The sequence below is a fragment of the Desmodus rotundus genome, chromosome 1 (assembly GCF_022682495.2).
Source record: "Desmodus rotundus isolate HL8 chromosome 1, HLdesRot8A.1, whole genome shotgun sequence".
Taxonomy (NCBI): domain Eukaryota; kingdom Metazoa; phylum Chordata; class Mammalia; order Chiroptera; family Phyllostomidae; genus Desmodus; species Desmodus rotundus.
In genome coordinates this window covers 95,469,329-95,487,752 of record NC_071387.1, presented here as the reverse complement: position 1 = coordinate 95,487,752, position 18,424 = coordinate 95,469,329, and the positions used below count along the sequence as shown (strand labels likewise).

At 51.6% G+C, this 18,424-nt stretch overlaps 3 protein-coding genes across 3 annotated transcripts; 1 reads left to right on the top strand and 2 right to left on the bottom strand.

Annotated features, from left to right (window-relative positions):
- Nucleotides 1–322: 322 nt before the first annotated feature.
- On the bottom strand, nucleotides 323–4,303 carry BCL7C (BAF chromatin remodeling complex subunit BCL7C). Its single transcript, XM_024560499.3, has 6 exons — nucleotides 3,893–4,303; nucleotides 3,272–3,350; nucleotides 2,851–2,959; nucleotides 2,592–2,753; nucleotides 1,061–1,146; nucleotides 323–518 (listed from the first exon to the last, which is right to left on the bottom strand). Exons 1-6 carry the CDS (start codon nucleotides 3,982–3,984, stop codon nucleotides 393–395), a joined length of 654 nt encoding a protein of 217 aa, XP_024416267.1. The 5' UTR covers nucleotides 3,985–4,303; the 3' UTR covers nucleotides 323–392.
- Nucleotides 4,304–6,430: 2,127 nt separating this feature from the next.
- Nucleotides 6,431–10,375, top strand: LOC112304858 (cardiotrophin-1). Its single transcript, XM_045195457.2, has 3 exons — nucleotides 6,431–6,507; nucleotides 7,694–7,812; nucleotides 9,302–10,375. Exons 1-3 carry the CDS (start codon nucleotides 6,483–6,485, stop codon nucleotides 9,758–9,760), a joined length of 603 nt encoding a protein of 200 aa, XP_045051392.1. The 5' UTR covers nucleotides 6,431–6,482; the 3' UTR covers nucleotides 9,761–10,375.
- A 795-nt stretch (nucleotides 10,376–11,170) lies between these two features.
- LOC112304733 (cardiotrophin-2) lies at nucleotides 11,171–15,188 on the bottom strand. The gene is made up of 3 exons (XM_024560358.1): nucleotides 15,173–15,188; nucleotides 13,174–13,310; nucleotides 11,171–11,629 (listed from the first exon to the last, which is right to left on the bottom strand). Exons 1-3 carry the CDS (start codon nucleotides 15,186–15,188, stop codon nucleotides 11,171–11,173), a joined length of 612 nt encoding a protein of 203 aa, XP_024416126.1.
- Between the last annotated feature and the right edge of the window lie 3,236 nt (nucleotides 15,189–18,424).

The window sequence follows — 18,424 nt, the reverse complement described above, 5'->3', positions numbered from 1 at the left end:
CCAGGCCCCAAAGGGCCTCCATGTTCCTGTGTATGAATGAGAATTGCCCAGAGCTGTGGTCATTGCTGAGCCCAGGTCCCTGGATTCCCAGAGGAGGGCTGAAGGTCAGGAATGGTCAAAGGTAAGGGATACAGGGCAAGGCGGAAGGAGTACGGGTGAGTAGGGGTCCTGGCTCAAGTCCCCATTCTATATCTGATTCATGGTGTGACTAGAGAAGATCCTCTTAGAGCTTCAGTGACACCATCTGAGAAATGGAGCCTGAGACAAAACTGTCTCCAAAGACCCTCCCCAGCCCCTGACGGGGAAATGACATGACACAAAATTACAAAAGGGTCTTTATTTGTAAAAAGTCAAAGGGGCCCCTGGGGCAACAGGAAAGGCAGACAGGCTTCTCAGGGGTCGGGGGCATTTGGGCAGATGCGCTTGAGTGGGGGGGCGCCCTCCAAGTCCTCTGTGTCACCCTGGGCTGCCTCGGGGACAGGTGGCACTGGCTCAAAGACAGGGTAAGCTTCGGGGGCCTGGAGAGGAAGGGTGGACAGGCGTGAGCTCCACCCAAACCCAGGAGGGCAGCCTCCTAGCCTCTGCCTTCTCCAAAGCTTCCACTCCACTCCCCTCCCGGACCCAGGAGTCTAGCCTAGAGCCAGGGGCCCAGGATGCAGATTAAGTAGGGCACCAGAAACAATACTGTTTTGGGGAAAGGAGTTGATATTTGACATTTCTAGGAAATGCATCAAAGCAGTCCTTGTGGGAAAAGTCAGAAGTTTATGGGGGACTTTGTTAAGCTAATTGTATAGTTTAGCATTTAAACAAATAACACTTGGAGGAGCACCATGATCTTTTGGGCTTTTAATGGTCTTAAAACAGCCCTGATCCAGCCCGCAGGATTTCGTTTCTGAAAGACCCTTTCCTTTTTAGTCCCAAGAACCCAGCTCTAAGCTTCAGCAGAATCTGAAGTCTACATTTCCCACCTGGACCTCAAGAGTGCATCCCCAAGCCTCTGGCTGCCCCAGAGCCCCATTCCCTCCAAGACCCAGGAGTTCAGCCTTCTGGCGTCTCTCACCTCAGCCTCCAGCAATTCTGGAACAGGCTCCTCCTTGGTCAGCATTGGGGGTTCATCGGTGCTGCCTGCAGTTATACCCCCAGGATCTGGAACGTCAAGGTAACAGACATTCCCTGAGCAGCTGCTCCGTGCCATAGCACAGACCAGGGGGAAACACACACCAGTCCCGTGAGCCCCGGGGCTGTGGGAGCACTGAGGAGGCAGATGAGCACCTGGCTGCAACCCAGGAAAGACACGGGAAGGACATTTAGGTGGGATCTTGACAGGTGAGTAGGATTTGATCAGGTGGACAGATTGGGAAGTGGAGCACATTTGAGGCAGAGGGAAAATACACTTAGGGAACATAGATTCTGGAGTTGTACTCCCTGGGTTCAAATCCTAACCTTGGGCAAGGGACTTAATTCCCCTGGGCCTCAGTTTCCCTGTCTGTAAAATGTGGATAATTATAGTAATTACCACATAAAACTGTTGAGAGGATTAAATGAGATAATACAGGTAAAGCCCGTAGCAAAGTGTCTGGCGCAGAGTTAAGTGCTCAGTAAATGCCAGTTACTGTTTTTACATTAGTAAAGGTACAGAAGCGCATGGCACAATCCAGACACAGCCATAGGCCCAAGTCACGGTGTTCCTGAAGGGAGCAGTAAGGTCAGGAGGGGGTGGTTCACAAAGGACCCAGAGTGCTGTTGCGGCGATAAAGGCCAAGGGGAGCCACTGAAGGCTTTGAGCAGGAAAATGACGGTCAGTTGTGTGGAAGTGACTGGGGGAAAGGAGACCTATGAGGAGGCTGGAACCAGGTGAAGGTGAGAGATGACAGAGCCTGAGGAGGGAAAGGAAGGTAGGCAATGTTGGGAGATGGTACTGACCAAGTAGGGGATTGACTGTGTGGGAGAAAGAGAAGCTAAGGGACACTCATGCCCAACATGCTGGCTCAGGCTGTGTGAGGTGGGGCAACTTACTTAGCTGCTCTGGGTTTCAGTTTCTCATCTATAAATGGTGATAACAACCCTGGCAGGATTGTAGTGGGGATTAAATGAGATAAAATAAAACACATAAAATGCTTAGAAGAGTGCCAGGCACACGGTAGAAGCTCAGTAAGTATTAGCTGTTATTTTCACTTATTATTAATGACTCTTAGAATTATCACTGTTATTTATTTCTCAGCAAATATTTACTGAGCACCTACTATGTGCTGAATGGTGTTCTGGAAATATAGTAGCAAACAAGATCAATATGGACCCAACATTCAGGAAGCTACCAGGAGGTGGGAGTAGGTGGAAAAGATACTCAGGTAGTAAAAATTAAATTTACATGAAAATCCTAGACAGTGATAAGTTATCAACAGACCAGAAGAAGTCAAGAGGAAGGAGACAGTCACTAAAAGTAGGGCAGTGACCTTCCACAGGAGTCACTGAAGGCCTCCTGAGGAGGCAACACAGGAGGGGGAACGGGTACGGAGATAAAAGCTGGTAGCTTCAACTTGGGAGAGGACAAGACTCAGAGGGGAGGGCTCCTGGGAGGCACCTGGTCCTACCTCTCTCCTGGCCTAGCCGTGGAGGCTGAGCTTCCTCCGGGACCCCTTCTGGTGGTCCAGAAGGTGATGCAGGGCGGCTGGGCTGGGGGCTACCACCAGGGCTGGGCTCAGCACCCTTCTGCAGGGAGCCTTCCGAATGGAAACTCTGGTTACTATTCTCATCTGTGAGAGCAAAAGTTGAAAGGGTTGGGCCTGAGGTCCCCAGTCCCCTCCTTCAATCCCATAGCACCCCTCCCCAAGTCCCAGGATCCCTACATACCATTGAGATCAAGCAGGATGAGAGGGCCACCCCCTCGGGGGCTGGTGCCCCTGCCCCGGCGATCCCGGCCTCGGGATCTCTCTGCCCCGCCACCTGCCCTCCTTCGCTCCTGGGGATTAGAGGGGCAAGGATCAGTTTGTGTTTGCAGAAACCCCACTCTACAAATAAGTAAACCGAGGCACAAAGAAGCAAAAGGCCCTGCATGAGGTGATAGAGGTGGTGCACACTGGGTTAGGTCTTGAATTCTGGGGTCTGGAGGAGGAAAAAAGGAGAAGGGGTGGAGTTGCCAATAATTGTTAACATGTGCCTGGGCTGCTGTATTTGAGGTCTCAGAGTGGGAGCTGGAGGTGGAGGCCAGGATGGGGAGGAGCTTGTCTGGGATTGCACAGATGCAGGGTTTGGTGTGGGGGAGCTTGCTCACCTCCTCCTGGGGGTCCACCACTGGCACCCACTTGAAGATACGAAGGGAAGTGTCGCCCACAGTCACCCAGCGCTTCTCCCTGTGGGAGAGTGGGGGGACTAGGTCAGAAAGGCCTGAGTTGAGAGCCCCCCTCAGCAGCTAGACACACCTGGGGATACCTGCAGAGGTGGGGGTGGTCCATAGGGAAGGAGCAGTTTTGCTAATGGGGCATAGTTAGAGGGAGGAAGAGAGCTCTGCAGACCCCAGGGCATACATGGGGGCGTCTCTAGTGAGAAAGAGGCTTGGGGCCATGGCTCGCAAACCCCTGGGGTATACATGGGGCACACGGCTACCGGCCTGACTTGAAATGCGGGCATACTTTCCGGAGAAGTGTCACAGCTTTAGGAGGTGGGGAATAAATGGGGGGGGGGGAGCGGGCTCCTGCTCTGGGAGGGCACCGCTGGGGAGCAAGCTTTGTAGACCCCAGGGTGTAGCCAGAAAAGGGACAGAGCCCTGTAGAACCAGGGCGCAGCTGGGGGCACATCTAACACCTGGGGCCACAGATGGTGAAAGGAGGATAGACGCCTTTAGAGGGGGAGTGGCCCCGCCACGTCCCGTCCCTGGCCCCGGGACTGCGCTCACCATCTCCGGACCTTCTCGATGGTCGCCATCACCTTCTTGATGTCATCCTTGGCCCGGCTCCGGGTCTCAGCCCGCACGGTCCGGCCGGCCATGCTGGCGGGGCTGGGGCCGAGGCCGAGCCCGCGGCTGGGCCGCCTCCCGTCCGGCGGGCTGAGGCTCGGCGCCAGGCCGGGTAGCCGTTCTCTCGGCCAGACGTCCCTTTGGGAGTTGGCCGCGCCCTCCCTCGCTCACCAGCGCCTCCTCGAGTCCCCGCCCCGCTTCCTGCCTCCTCGCCCCGCCCCGCTCCGTCCTCCGAGCTGCCCCACAGCGCGGACCGCCAGAACCAAGCCTGGAAGCCCGCCAGCCCCGCCCCTCCCCGGCCCGCCCCCTCGGGGCACCCAGACACGCAGCGCCCCCTGCCCGCGGCCCAAAGGGAGCTTGGGGGTATCTACGCGACTGGACGCGTGCGGCAGGGCTGGAGGAGCGTTCAAGACCACGTGGGCAATCGGAGAGCGAGAGAGACTTTGTCCGGGTGTGCGTCCGCTGCGCGTGGGCGTCCGTGAAACTCGCGCACGCCTGTGTGTGTGTGTGTGTGTGTGTGTGTGTGTGTGTGTGTGTGTGTGTGTCCACCCTCGCCAGGCTGTCTAGGTCTACACTGTCCAACTATTCCTTCACCCATTCATTTAACAATCTATTAACTGAGTGCCAAGTACGTGCAAGACACTGGGTCTCCACCCACCAGAATGGCTTAAATGAGAATGACAGACTGCACCAAGGGTAGGCGAAGAAGTAGAGCGACTGTACCGCTCATATTTCTGGGAAGCGCAGTTTTTTATTGAAGCCCAAAATACACTCCAACGTTATGATCCAGCAATTCCACTCCTACATCATCAACACCCAACAGAAATGCAGTTATGAGCGCCGAGTGAGATGTACTGGGACGTTCATATTACTATTTATAATAGCCTCAAACTGGAAACAACCCATCAAAGGAAAGTGGAAAAGGAGCTATAGCCTATTCACACCTTGGACACAGAAAGGAGATGATGTCCCGCTATATCCAACAAGGGGGACAAGTCTCACGAAAGAAGTCAGATACAACTGTACACACTGTATGATTCTGTTTATATGAACTTCCAAACAGACGAAATTAATTTATGGTGTGAGAAATCAGGATAGTGGTCAGCTGGGACTGGGAGGGGCTAAGAGGGGGCTCTGGGAACTGGTCGTGTTCTGTGTCTTAATCTGGTGCTGTTTCCCTGGGCATATTTACTCTTAAAAATTCATGGATGTTTGCACTTTTCCCTATGTATATTATACTTCAAGTAAAACTTTATTTTAAATGAGCATGTCTTAGTTGATTTGAAGTTATTTGCCAGCAGATACGACATGTATTAACTTGTGTTGCTGTGTGTGTGTGTATTTTGATGTGACTATGTCCACAGGGGTTAAGGTATAGGAAGATGGTTATGACTGCATTTTTGGAGCCAAACTGCTGGGGTAAAATCCCACCTCTGCTTGTCTAGTGACCCTGGATAAGTCACTTGTTTCTAATTCCTCAACTATAACATGGAAATGAGTTAATAAAAGTACAGCTCTTTGAACACTGCCTTGCACATAGCAAATACCCAATGAATGTTTGCTGTTAATAAGTATGTGATTGTGGCCCCTACCAACAATCTGGCTTCATGAATTTTAACTGCTGTGCCCTCTGCCAGTAATCCCTTTCTTCCTTTATTCTGGCAATACCTTCACAGACACACAGGCCTCCTTCCCAGTCCCTTCACTCACATTACCTGCTGTTGTCTGTAGTCTCCCCCATCAGACTGTGAGCTCCTCAAGGAATCCAAGAGCAAGTATGGATCACCTCTGAGTCCCAGAGCCCAGGGCAGAGTAGGCATTTGTCTGCACTAGGTTAGTGGTGGTGACGTGGGTAAGATACCCCACTAGGTACCTGTCTCTGAAGCTTGTTCCTGTGTGCGAATTAGTCTGTATGCAGTAGAAGTGGGTGTCAGAAGGGTTCTCTTACTGAGCCTGGTAGGATGAGATGAGCTGGTGTATCGGTCCCCCTCCTAGTAAGTGGGAGGAGATAGAGAGCAAAAAAGTATCTAAGATAGGTCAGGAGGTGTATGTCTGGGCAGGTGCAGCCCAAGCCTTAGGGCCCCTTCTCGCCTCTCTCGAACTCCCTCTCCCCCTCCTTCTCAGCCAAGAAAGAGTGCCCGAACCTTCCTGTCCTGCCAGCTCCACCCTCTCCTATCTCCCCAGTTTTCTCCGAAAAGCAGCCCAGGAGCCAAGCCTTGCCCCAGATCAGAGCCTGAGCCTCCTACTCCTGACGTGATGCAGGGCTGCCTCCCAGGCCTAGGCACCCCCAGCAGTGAGGTCCCAAGTCCAACATACAGACAACCTGCCGCCCCTCTCAGGCCCCTTTCTCGACTAGCAGCGCAAGCAGTGAACTAAACTCAGGGACAAGGAAACTTGCCTGGGGCGGGGGAATTTGGGGGGGGGGGTTGAGCCCTGATTGGCTGCGCCCGGGCCCGCCCCTACCCCTTTCCCCCTTCTTCCCCCCTTGGAAGGGGGGCGTGGAGGCAACCGGGATCAGCCTGGGGCCAGCATGAGCCGGAGGGAGGGAAGTCTGGGTAAGGGGCTGAAGGATAGATGCCGAGTGCCCAAGGGGAGCAGTGGTCAGAAGGGCTGGAAGCTGGGGTCTGGGCCCCGCTACCTCCGGGTCCGCGAAGGGAGCGGCCTGAGGGGGGGTGGGGGCGGGGGAGAGCAGGGCCCGGGTGTCAGGTAACAAGCGGTGAGCTGTTGGTGAGCTGTGGGAAGGTGCTAGCGCCAGAGTTCAGAGGAGGCCTGGGGCAGTGCCTCAGGTACATGGTTTCTGGGGTTAGATCACCTGTTCGAGTACACCCTGGGGGAGGGCTGGGGTCGTGGCTGAGGCTATACGCCTGGATCCTCTTTTAAGTTTTGGGAAAGAATCAGAACTGGGGGCCAGAGGGAGGGGTAGAGTTAGGAGAGGAAGTCATACACAGGAGACAGTGTATGACAACAGGAGACGAAAGTCAAGGCTAATGAGGATGGGAATAGGCGGTGGGAAACTCAGACCCGGTGGAGGTGGTGCGGGGCGGGAGTTGCGGAGCCATGACTACATCCCCCAGCATGCCCTGGGCGCGTGCGCCGGGCGCCTCGGGAAATGTAGTCCTCCTAGGGCACCACCCTACAGCTTGTGCTAAGAAAACTGATCACTCATTCATTAATGCTGCCCGGTGCCCAGCTCCGGGCCTTGCGCAAAAAAAACTATCGGAGAGGGAATGGTACTTCTGTCTCCTAGTGTGTAAAATGAGCTGAAAGGCGCAGCGCATTCCGATTTGAAGTTCTGTGCTTTCGTGATGTTGAATTCCACCAACAATCACAGAGGTACAGAGATATGTGAGCCTTACCATCAAAGGGCTTCCAGGCTGAAACCAATTCACACAGATAAAAGAGCCATTAAAATAACTACCTTGGAAGTATGAAGAAAGGGCCTCAAGTAGAAAGAAGAAGTTAATTTAAGAGAGGGGGTGAATCTGAGGCTGCACTGAGGAGGCAGTATTTGAATTTGGCTTTAATAATATTTCAATAGTGAATTGAGGACAGGAAACATATTTCAGGTAGAACAACCATTTGGCAAGTGTCTGGTGTCTCATTTTCCCTCAGCTGGAATGAGACAGAGCCTGCCTGGCTTAAAAGTTGGGGAATTCAAAGCTGAGCTTCTGGGTTCAGGAAGAAAGTGGTCAGGAGTAGGGGTTTGGGTTGCCCTCATTCCTCCCCTCCTTTTCCCACCAGAAAACCCCCAGGCTGACTCCTCAGTCTCATCCCTTCCCCTCTTGGAGGCCAAGATCCATCAGACACACAGCCTTGCCCGCCTCCTCACCAAATATGCTGAGCAGCTGCTCCAGGAATATGTGAGTGTGGATGCATATGGGGGTGCCAGAGGCCTGGGGCACAGGGAAGTACAGATCACAGGGTTTCCTGACCACCAGTTTTACTCAACCTCATTTTCCAGCTGCAGAAATCGGGGCTCAGAGATGAATCAGTAACTTGGCTCTGGCCACAGAGCAAATTGGAGGAGGACCATCTTTGTGCCCCAAATGCCCCTCTGTCCACCTCTGCTGGGAGGCTCCCTCCTTGGTGCTTTAGGACAGAGGCAACCTGAGAATGAAGAGATCTCTGGTCTGAGAGATAAGAAACCGAGCTTCTAGGCTCTGTGTGGTTTTGTCACCTCACCTCCATGGGCCTTGGTCTCCCCAGCTGTAAAAGGAGGAAGTTGAACAAAATGAGCTGCGAACTCTTCTACCAGTGCTGTGCAGAGAGGCCAAGAAAGGGTTTCAATCTGTGACAAAAATTACATCCCAAGAGGGGACTTTTACAAAGGAAGGGGATCTGCCAACATCTTTGGTTGGGTAGAGGGCCCTGCCCAAGGAAAGAAGGAATTTTCCCAAATTACTCTGGTGTGGTGGAGGAACATTATGGTTTTGAATCAGGCAGATGGTGGGCCTGACACATTGCTGTGACTTTGGGCAGGAGTGATAACATTAAAATAGTGATGTAAGAACTATGACAGTATGTAGAGGGATAATCGAGCTAGCTGTGTAGTCCTACCAACTTTGGTTCAAATTCCAGCTCTGTCCCTTCCTAGATGGGTGACCTAGGTCAAGTCACTCTACCTCTTCAGCCCCAACGTGCTCATTTTCAAAATCATCATCATTATCACCACACCCATTATTGGGAAAATTAGGAGTAGTGTGTTTAAACCAGTAAGCACAATGCCTGAACCAGAAGCAAGATGTTAGCAAAGGATAAATGACTTTGTTCTAGCAGTTTTACAAATTATAAATCACCTGTAGCTTTTGTTTGTTTATTCATATGGCAGTTATTCATGGAGCCCCTGCTGTGTGCCAGGCAGATGCAGAGGTGAGCAAGGATGAGGGGAGAGAGTGAAACAGACTCGTTCATGCACTATCTTATGGAGATCTCTGGTTGGAAGACAAGACAGGGAGCTGTTCCCTGCCCCCCTCCCGCCCCCATTTTATAGGAGACTGAGGCTCAGAAAAGGAAAATGGCTTTGTAAGAAACTGAGCAGGTAGTGGAAACAGGATTGCTACCTAGTGTGTAACATAGCATTAATAAAAGAGCTATCATTTATTGTGTCTTTCCCCTGGGCCAGCACCTGCCTTAAGCTTTTTAACATGCTCATGAACTCCGTTATGAAGTTGATAGTGTTACTATCTTCACTTTAGAGATAAGGAAACAAAGGCACTTTTTTGTTGTTTTGTATTACCTCAAACACGGCAGCTCTGTTAGGAGGAATTTATCCTTTGCCAGATGGAGATACTGAGGCCCTAGGAGACGGAAGGAGTTCCGGGAGTCCCACTGACAGCCCTGTCTCCACAGGTGCAGCACCAGGGCGACCCCTTCGGACTACCGGGCTTCTCTCCTCCGCGGATGCCTGTGGTGGGCTTGAGCGCTCCGGCCCCCGGCCACGCGGGCCTGCCGGCGCCGGAGCGGCTGCAGCTGGACGCCCGGGCGCTGGCCGCATTGCCACCGCTGCTCGACCTGGTGCGCCGCCTGCAGGCCGAGCTGAACCCGCGCGCGCCGCGCTTGCTGCGGCGCCTGGAGGACGCGGCGCGCCAGGCCCGGGCCCTGAGCGCCGCGGTAGAGGCTGTTCTGGCTGCGCTGGGCGCTGAACCCAGCGGGCCCTGGCCCGAGCCCGCCGCCACCACAGCCACTGCTACCGCGGCTGGCGTCTTTCCTGCCAAGGTTCTGGGGCTCCGCGTGTGCGGCCTCTATCGCGAGTGGGTGAGCCGCACGGAAGCCGACCTGGGCCAGCTGGTGCCCGGGGGCCCGGCCTGAGCGCGGGCGCGGTCCTCAGTTCTCTGGCACCTTCTCACCTGTCTTCATCTCTCCATCTCTCTCAGTGTCTCCATCTCTCTGTCTCTGTCTGTTGTTTCTCTCTGCGTTGTATGCTCTCTGTCTCATTTTTCTCTAGGGACCTTCTTGTCTCCATATGTGACTTTCCACGTGCATCATATTCTTGCTTTCTCCCTCTTCTCTCCATCGCTTGGGTCTGCCTAAGTCTCTCTTGGTTTCCCCCTTTACCCGTTTCTGGGGGGCACTTTGTGCCCCTTTTTCCTTTCTCTTATCTCCTTTTGGCCCCATATAAGCACATGTACAGCTCAGCCTCATCTCAAGAAGGGGGCATCTTGTCACTCTGTTTCCTTCTGTCCCTCTCCCTCTCCCCAGAGTCATATCGCTTGCTGCCCTCTCCCTTCCCCATCCCATCCCTGCCCCCTCTCCCTTCCATGCCCTTCCCCTCCTTCACTTCCCTCTGCCCTATTCTTGCATCTCCTCTTCCCCCAAGCCAGGTCTGTGAAGAGAAACAATTTACACCTTAAAAGAGTTTCATTTCTGATGATAAATCAATTTTTTTTGTAAATAAAATGTTTTAAAAAATTAAAAGAACACAAAAGTTACCGGTATATATACTTGTTGAAAGTGGGGAGACACATTTGAGGAGAATAGGACCCTTGGGGTATAGCCTGGCCCCTGAGACATACCCAAAAGCCACAGTATAAATAGGAGATTCCTGAGAGACCTGGGCCAGGGATGCCATCTGTCAGCCCAGAACAGGAATGAATGTGTCCTGAGCAGGAAACAGATATGGCATGAATCCTTAGTTTTTTAAGAATTGAACTTCCATTGATCAGGAAGTAAAGCCCCTTAAGATGGGAAGTCCTAACAGTGGTATAGTCAGAAAAGGATATTAGGGGAGGAAATGAACTCCAGCAAGAAGAGAGGCCCCCCCTACTCCACAAAGTCCATATCTTCGGACAGGAAGTGAGGTAGACAGAGACATGAAGGTAACCCCTGGACCTTCCCAAAATTACAGGAAGGGGACGGTCTCAAGGAGAGCCCAGGAAGGAGACCAACTGTCTATTCCCCATAGAGTGGAAGTGAAGCCTCTTCAAAGAGGTATTTCTCTCCACCCAGGAAGCAGGCAACCAGTACCACTGGATTGGTAACTCATGAAATGACATCCATGGAATCCCACCCAGATCTGGAAGGGAGGCCTTAGGACTTAGGCAGGAAGGCCAAGGCAATAGGGAATTGAGGCCTGTTTCCCAGGAAATGTTCCCCAAACATGGCACACAAACCCTGTCTGCTAGACAAGATGTGTTTCCTTTCTAGCAAAGAAGCAAGGCAGAAAAGAATCTATTGTGACAGGAGAAGTACTGCAGCCTTTGACAGGAAGTCCTACCTCCTCTATCCAGGGTATTTAGCCTTGAGCAGAGCCAAGTCTCTCACAGCTCGGTCTGTCCAGTAGCCATATTCCCGGGTCACTACATAGCCTCGACATTTCCTCTCGAAGGCTGAGGCCCCAAAGGAGACAAGCCCAAGAGTGTCCTCTTCAGGGGGGATGGGCAGGCCCAGGGCAGTCATGATGGCAGCCATGTTGCCCAACAGGCCTTGGGCCCTGAGTCTTGCAGCCCTGAGCTGAGCCAGCAGGATAGGACTGCCAGGGTTCAGGCTGCTCTGGTCATCCCCCACGAGCTGGAGGTGCTGGGTCAAAGCCAGGAAGGCCCCCTGGACACGGCCCAGCCGCTCCCCATCATCCAAGGCATGCCAAGTCTTGAAGGAGACGGTGGCAGGTGGCAGGCTGCTCAGCTGGAGCTCAGGGGCTGAGAAGCCAGGGTCACTAAAAGGGCTGCCCTGGTACTGGAGCTGCATGAGGGACAGAGACAGGAGTGAGGGGACCAAAGGGGTACCCTGATACTCCCTGTGATTTCACATTTGCCTTTTATGAGACCAGTATCTTCCCAGGGGGAGTTGCTATCCTCTACCCTTCAGAGAGTTGGTGGGATGTCCTAGCACAGAGCCTGGGCTCTGTTGGGTTCCAATTTAATTTCCTCCATGTACAAGTTGTACAACTTTGAATCACAGCTTCAGTAATTCCCATGTGGCAGTATTATCGTGAGATGATAAGAAGTAATATATATAAAGGTCTTAGCACAGCACCTGATATACAATAAGAGCATGATAAGCCACCATTAATGGATAATATATTTATGTTAATATCATGAGCACAAATTATAGTAATTATTTATTATAATATTTTCAATCTCCATATATTATTGACAAAATAGTTACAGCCCTGTATATTTCTTTTTTATTTATAGCATTTGGTTGTTTATGTTGGTTGATTTTACTATAATCATTGAGAAGTAATTGTTAATATTATTAAATTTAGTTGAGTGCCTTTTTCATTAAAGTCCTTACCTCCACAGACCTAGACCCACAGAATCTTACTGCACACTGATAAATTCCCTCACAGATAGGTCACCTAGTCTCACATCCCCATTTTACAGGTGGAGAAGCAGGCTTAGGGTGCCCCAAACGACACATGGAATGGTGGTAGGTATGGAACTAGAAACTAGATTAAGTAACCTCACAGGGGCCTGGAATATAGGGCAGTGGAAGAGTCACAAACTCCAGAGGTCCAGGGGCCCTGCAGATGGTGTAACTCAGGGAAGAAAGGAAGACTAAGATGGACAGGGGGTGGGGGCACAGGAGCTTTGATCAATGGGATCCCCGTGTCTGTTTTAGACAGACATTCATATTCAAAAGTGAACACGCACTCCATGGCTCAAACAGAAAACATCTGTTGGTCAGACCCAGCCAACAGGCTGCCAGTTAGAACTTCTTAGACAGTTGGGGGACGTGGGGAGAATTGGCGGGAATTGGCATCTAATGTCACAGACCTGGTTTAAGATCCTGGCACTGTCAGTTATTAGCCATATGACTTCTGGCAAACTATTCACTCTCTCTCAGACTCAGTTTTCTTATCTGTAAAGTGGATTAAAACTCTATGTCTCAGACCTTGCTGGGGAGTCAGTAGGATAATGAGGGAGAGTGCCCAGCACGGCAGAAGGATCAAATACTTGTGGAAATAATTGTGACCCGGTAAAGCCCTTCCCTCTGTGTGCTTCCTTTGAATCTCCTAATAGTCCTGAGAGGTCAGCAAAGGGGGGATCACCATCCCATTTTGCAGATGAGGAAGCTGACACTGAGAAAGAATGACTTACCCAGGGTCACCAGCCAACACTGACAGTGTTCCTGTGGGCGTGTCTCTAGTTGACAGACCCCCTGAGCCCCCGGACCCATGGAGGAGACTTCTCCTGGCCTTGCTCTGTTTCCCCTATCCAGGACTGGACCAGGAAGGCAGTGTTCCTCTCCCCTCATTCCCTTTCATGCCCAGTATCACTCACATAAGTCTGCAGCAGCACCGATGTGTTCTTCTGCATGTAGAGGGCCAGCCTATATGCTTGACTGATGGGCTCAGCTGGGGAAGTGGGGGCCCCTGGACTGAGGGGTGGCAGCAGCAGGGTCAGCAGGCAGAGAGGAGCTGGCAGAAGAAATCAGAGGTCAGACCCAAGCCCCTGACCCTGCCTACTGATTCATTTATTCCTCACAACAACTCAAATGGGTACAGCCCTTGCAGCCTACAACAACCTTGTACATACAAGTCAGGGCAGAATCATCCTGAAAGTAGATTTCCAATCCAGAAGATTCCCTTCAATTCCAGACCCATGTATTCAACTTCCTTCTTAACGTTTTCCCTTATATATTAACATGCATCTCAAACTCAAAATATCCACTACTCAGCTCCAGAGTCCCCTCCCGCAGTCTTCCCCCATCTCTGGTTAAGAGCACTTCCATTCCTCCAGTTGCTCAGGTCAAAGACACGGAGTCCTCTTTGAGGCCTTCTTTCCTCTCCACATTCAGTCCCACAGTAAATCCTGTCGGCTCTGTCCTTAAAAGGTAGCTGGCTACTCCCTGAATCCCAGCTGCCAGCACCTCTCACCTGACCATTACAGGGGCCTCCCCGTTAGTCTCTGCTTCCACTCTTGCCTCCACCCTCCCAGTTGTAACCCCTCAAGTCCAACTAGATCCCTCCCCTGCCAAAACCCTCCCATGGCTCCCACCTCACACAGATTGAAAGCCAGAGTCCTCGGTGTGGCCCAGAAGGCCTGGCCCCTCTTCACTGGCCTCCTTTCTGTTCTGCAGCATTCCCCCTTAGGCCTGCCAGGACCACCCCCAAATCTTCCCAAGGCTGGCTCCTTCTTGTACTTTAGGCTTCAACTCATATATCAAAAGCCTCGACTTCTCCCAAATTTATACTCTTCACAGACTCGTGCTATTTGCAACTACCTCATTTATTTGTTTGTCTACATGCTTGTTGCTGTCTCTGCCCCTAGAATGTTGGCTCCAGGAAAGAGGAAACCACACCTGGTTTCCCAGCACCTCGCACAGAGCTTAGTATTTGTCAGATGAATGAAGGGCTGCCATGAACATCCTTATCCCAGCCTCTTTGGGCACTTTTAAAAGTGGAAATATCTGGATTGGAGGCTATGTTCTTTTCAATTTGAGTAAATGCTGCCGAATTGTCCTCTCAAAGGTCAAACCCAGTTTATGTTCCCACCAACGGTGTAAGGCTCAGAGGCAGGGGAGTTACTAAAGGTTGCTAGCAGAAAGCAATGGAGATGAGAGGCAAACCAGGATGGCCTCCTTTATTCTCCTTTCTAGATTCCTGTGTTCCCGGATGTTCAGAACTTAAGGGAGGGCTGAAAGTGAAGGTTCATTCATTCATTCATCCATCCATCCATTCAACAAACTTGGATCATTGCACTTACCGTCTATCATGGCATTCTAATTTACTTATTTATTACATGTACGAGTATTGTCTGTGTGCAGAATGAAATCTCCATGAGACCATAGATTTTTGTCTATTTGTTCACTGCTCTATCACCAAATCTTAGGTTTTGGGTTTTTTTTTAGATTTTATTTATTTATTTTTAGAGAGAAGGGAAGGAAGGGAGAAAGAGAGGGAGGGAAACATCAATGCGTGGTTGCCTCTCATGCACCCCCTACTGGGAACCTGGCCCGAAACCCAGGCATGTGCCCTAACTGGTAATCAAAAGGGTGACCCTTTGGTTCACAGGTCAGTACTCAATCTACTGAGTCACACCAGCCAGGGCCAAATGCTTAGGTTATTACCTAGCACAAAATAAGCACTCAAAACCTACTTTTTGAATGAATGGATGAATGAATGAATTAATGATGAATGAAGCCTTCTGTGTGTAAGAATTTTGTGATTCCCAGCAGATGCAAAAACAGCCAGGCACAGTTGGGCCAGAAGGCCCAGGCATTGCCCACTTTGAAACCTCCTGGTCTTTGGGGCCCTAGTGCCCCATCCCCCTCACTCACCCAGCAAACAGCTCATGCTCTCTCCTTGGCTCCTTCCTCTCTGCAGTCTCTGGGTCATCCTGGGCGTCTGTCCTGTCCCTCAGATGGCTTTATACCTGGTGTGAGCCCTGGGGCTGCCCAAGGAGGAGGGAAGGAGTCACATGGGGGAGAAGGGAAGATGAAGAAGCTCCTGAGGCAGGGAACAGGCAGGGAAGGGGACACTGAGGTAACACACTAGTCCCCTAGAGCCCCCAAACTCAACCTTAAACCCTGGATGCTGGGAGGGTGGGGGCAAAGGCAGGGAGGGATTATGGGAGACAAAGGGGACGCCCTGCTCCCTGCAGCTCTGCACGTCCTGGGATCCAGTTTCTCATGAAGAGGCGGCTGCCTGCTCCGCCCCACAGGGACCCAGGCATTGGGCCCTGGCTTCAGAGGAGTTTGGAAAAAGCACAGGAGGGGTGGCCTGTGAGCAATATCACCCACACCCAGGTGTACCCTTAGATGTGCTCACATCTACAGATTCATTGGCACTTGAGCACACACCAGATATGTGCACACACTTTTATGCATCCATTCATTTATTCATTCATTCAAGTATCTATTGACAACTACTGGGTGCTGGCCCCTGTTTGAAGTGCTGGAATAGAGCAGAGAACAAGTCAGGCAAAAGTCCTTGCCCTCGTGGCACTGACACTCCACACCTACACACATGTTGTAACACATACCCTCAGCCAGCCCTGCACACATCACACAGGGAGAGCCCATGTACAGATGAGTACACAGGTGTCCACCCAAATGCACAGATATGTGAATGCATAGCCACAACAGGAGGCCCTGCCAGAGGTGCATTCACGCAGCAGACATATACATATGTGGGTGTATGCACACCATGGCTGAGTGTGTGTACACAGACACACCTGCAGCCTGTGACAGGAGTCCTGAAATCTAAACACATCCCAGTCTTTGCTATCCTGGGAGATCTTGGGCCAATGGATGCCCTTTGCCAGGCACAGCACACACCAACACACAGACATGCATCTAAAGCCCTCCCCTGTCTAGGCCTTACGGCAGAGGGGTAGGGAGACAGGTATTAGGTCTGGTCCCTCTCCAGAGCTTTCCAATCTCTTCATAAGGAATCATTGTTCAATTCTCAGCCCCTGCCTACCTACTGAGTCAGAGAGTGGTCAGTCAGAACCCCACCCTGCTTCCATCTTGTGGGGGCTGGAATATTACTCTACCTTCCCTCACTCTTTGTGACTGGTGTGGAGGAAGAAAGCCTATACCCTTCCTGCTTAGGCAGGAGATACATACATTCACTCATCCACCCACGTATACTTGCCATCAGCAGATTTCGATGGAGCCCCTACTGTGTGCTGGCACTGGAGGGGCATAGTCAGGCAGGCCAGGCCCCTTCTGGGCACCCAGTCCAGTGGTTTAGGCAAACAACAAACAAATGAACTGATAAAAAAAATTTCCTAAAGCAACAAGATGCTGAGAAGAAGCCAAAAGGTTGATGTGATTAGCTGGGGGGTCAAGGAGACTTAGATAAGGAGCCTAAGGCCCAGAAAGTAATCGCTACTTTCCTGAGTGGCATAGCAAGTCCAGGACAGATCTTAGACTCCTGTCCCTAGTGTGGGACTGGATCTACGGAGTCCCTCACCTGAACTGTGAGCTGAAGGAGAAAAGAGATTGAGAGAAAGATGGGTTCTGAGGTGAGGGATTCTAAATTGAGTCTCCAAACTGGTCAGGCGGTAATGTCAGGAGATTAGATGAGACCCGTTGACAGGGTGCACTGAGGCATAGGCCAGGCCAGGTAGTGGAGGTGGAGAAGGCGGGCAGGAGGGGAGGAGGGGAAGAGGGAGGCAGATACTTGATCTGGTGCTATTCACAGGTGGATGGTGTACGTGGGGCTGGGCCTCATCCAAAAGGGCAGACTCACCCTCATCCAACCCACCCCCTCCCGCTTCTCTCAAGACCTTCACTTTCTCTCTCTCTCTCTGAACCCCTAGGTGCACCTTCACAGCTGGTGGAATAGGACCCCATTCCAGGCCCAGCTCTATTTGTCCGAGATGTCTGTCTTGGCAGAGGTCATTGGCTCTTCCACCCTGTCCAGCCCCACCTCCCAGCCCACCTCTCTCCATCTCTATTTTGGTCTCACCAAAAGCTGATGCCTGAAGAATCCTAGCAACTTATGAGTCAACAGACTTGGATTCAAATCCTGCCTTTGTTCATCACTAGTTTTGGCAAGTTACTTAACCCTCTATGATCCTAAGTCTGTTTCATCATCTGGAAACTGGGATAATACCCACCTCCCAGGCTTTCACTGACTCCACCCTCCAAGTGCCTTGACCCCTGCTATGAGGCCCCTCTCGGGCCCCTGAAGGGTTTCCCCAATAGTACATAATGCTTTCTCAATGTCCCACGATGCCATGCTTGGAGTCCAGTCTCCATTAGTCACACATCTCCCAGGACACTCAAGCATGACCCAGGCAGGTCACAGAGTGAGGCCCAGGCCTCAATATTAAGTTCAGCTTCCTCCCCGTCCTTAACTGTAAATCTTCACTCTCCTTCTCCAGGCAGAGAATAGTGCGTGCAAATGACCTGAGGTGGGAGCATGCTCAGCAGTTTTCAGAATACTGGAGAGCAGAGATTTATGCTTGGTGAGATATGACAGGATAGGGAAGAGCAAACATGGTCTCGTCCTCTCCTGCCACCCCCATACATTTCCTCACTCCCCAGTGCCCTCAGGAGAAAGCTCTCACTCTGTAGCCTGGCCTTCGAGGCCTTCAACCCCTGAGTCCCTTGCTTTCCCCCAATTTCTGCCTCAGCTACATAACCTGCTTATAATACCTGCCTGCTCAACACCAGGCCTTTCTCATGGAATTCTTCCTGCATAGAAAGCTTCCCTGCTTCTCCCTTACCTGACACAATCCTTCTCACGTTTTAAACTTCAACTCAGGCTTTACCTCTTCTGGGAAGTTTTCCCTCCCTCCTCTGCCCCCTCTGGGCTCCCTCAGCACCCCCTGTTCCCCTTGTCCATTTATGGATCACCTCGCACTGTAATTATCAGTCTTCTAGTCTCTCTCTTCTGCATGTGACAAGAGGCAGAGCCTTGTCACCTTCACATCCCAAGTGCCAGACCATGCACAAAGGAGACACTTCTGTGACTGTTGGATGAAGGAAGGAAAGCAGGAGCATGGGGGCTGTGCAAAGCCAAGCCCAGGAGTCTGTTGTGCTGAAAAAGAGTACCTGATCTCAGATGCACATCTATGT

Coding starts and splice junctions, on each gene's coding strand:
- LOC112304858 (XM_045195457.2), top strand. CDS start 6,483: ATGAGCCGGAGGGAGGGAAGTCTGG. Junction 6,508..7,693: donor CCGGAGGGAGGGAAGTCTGG/GTAAGGGGCTGA, acceptor TTTTCCCACCAG/AAAACCCCCAGGCTGACTCC. Junction 7,813..9,301: donor AGCAGCTGCTCCAGGAATAT/GTGAGTGTGGAT, acceptor CTGTCTCCACAG/GTGCAGCACCAGGGCGACCC.
- BCL7C (XM_024560499.3), bottom strand. CDS start 3,984: ATGGCCGGCCGGACCGTGCGGGCTGAGACCCGGAGCCGGGCCAAGGAT. Junction 2,960..3,271: donor TGGTGGACCCCCAGGAGGAG/GTGAGCAAGCTC, acceptor TCTAATCCCCAG/GAGCGAAGGAGGGCAGGTGG. Junction 2,754..2,850: donor CATCCTGCTTGATCTCAATG/GTATGTAGGGAT, acceptor TTGCTCTCACAG/ATGAGAATAGTAACCAGAGT.
- LOC112304733 (XM_024560358.1), bottom strand. Junction 11,630..13,173: donor CGGTGCTGCTGCAGACTTAT/GTGAGTGATACT, acceptor TCCCTCATGCAG/CTCCAGTACCAGGGCAGCCC.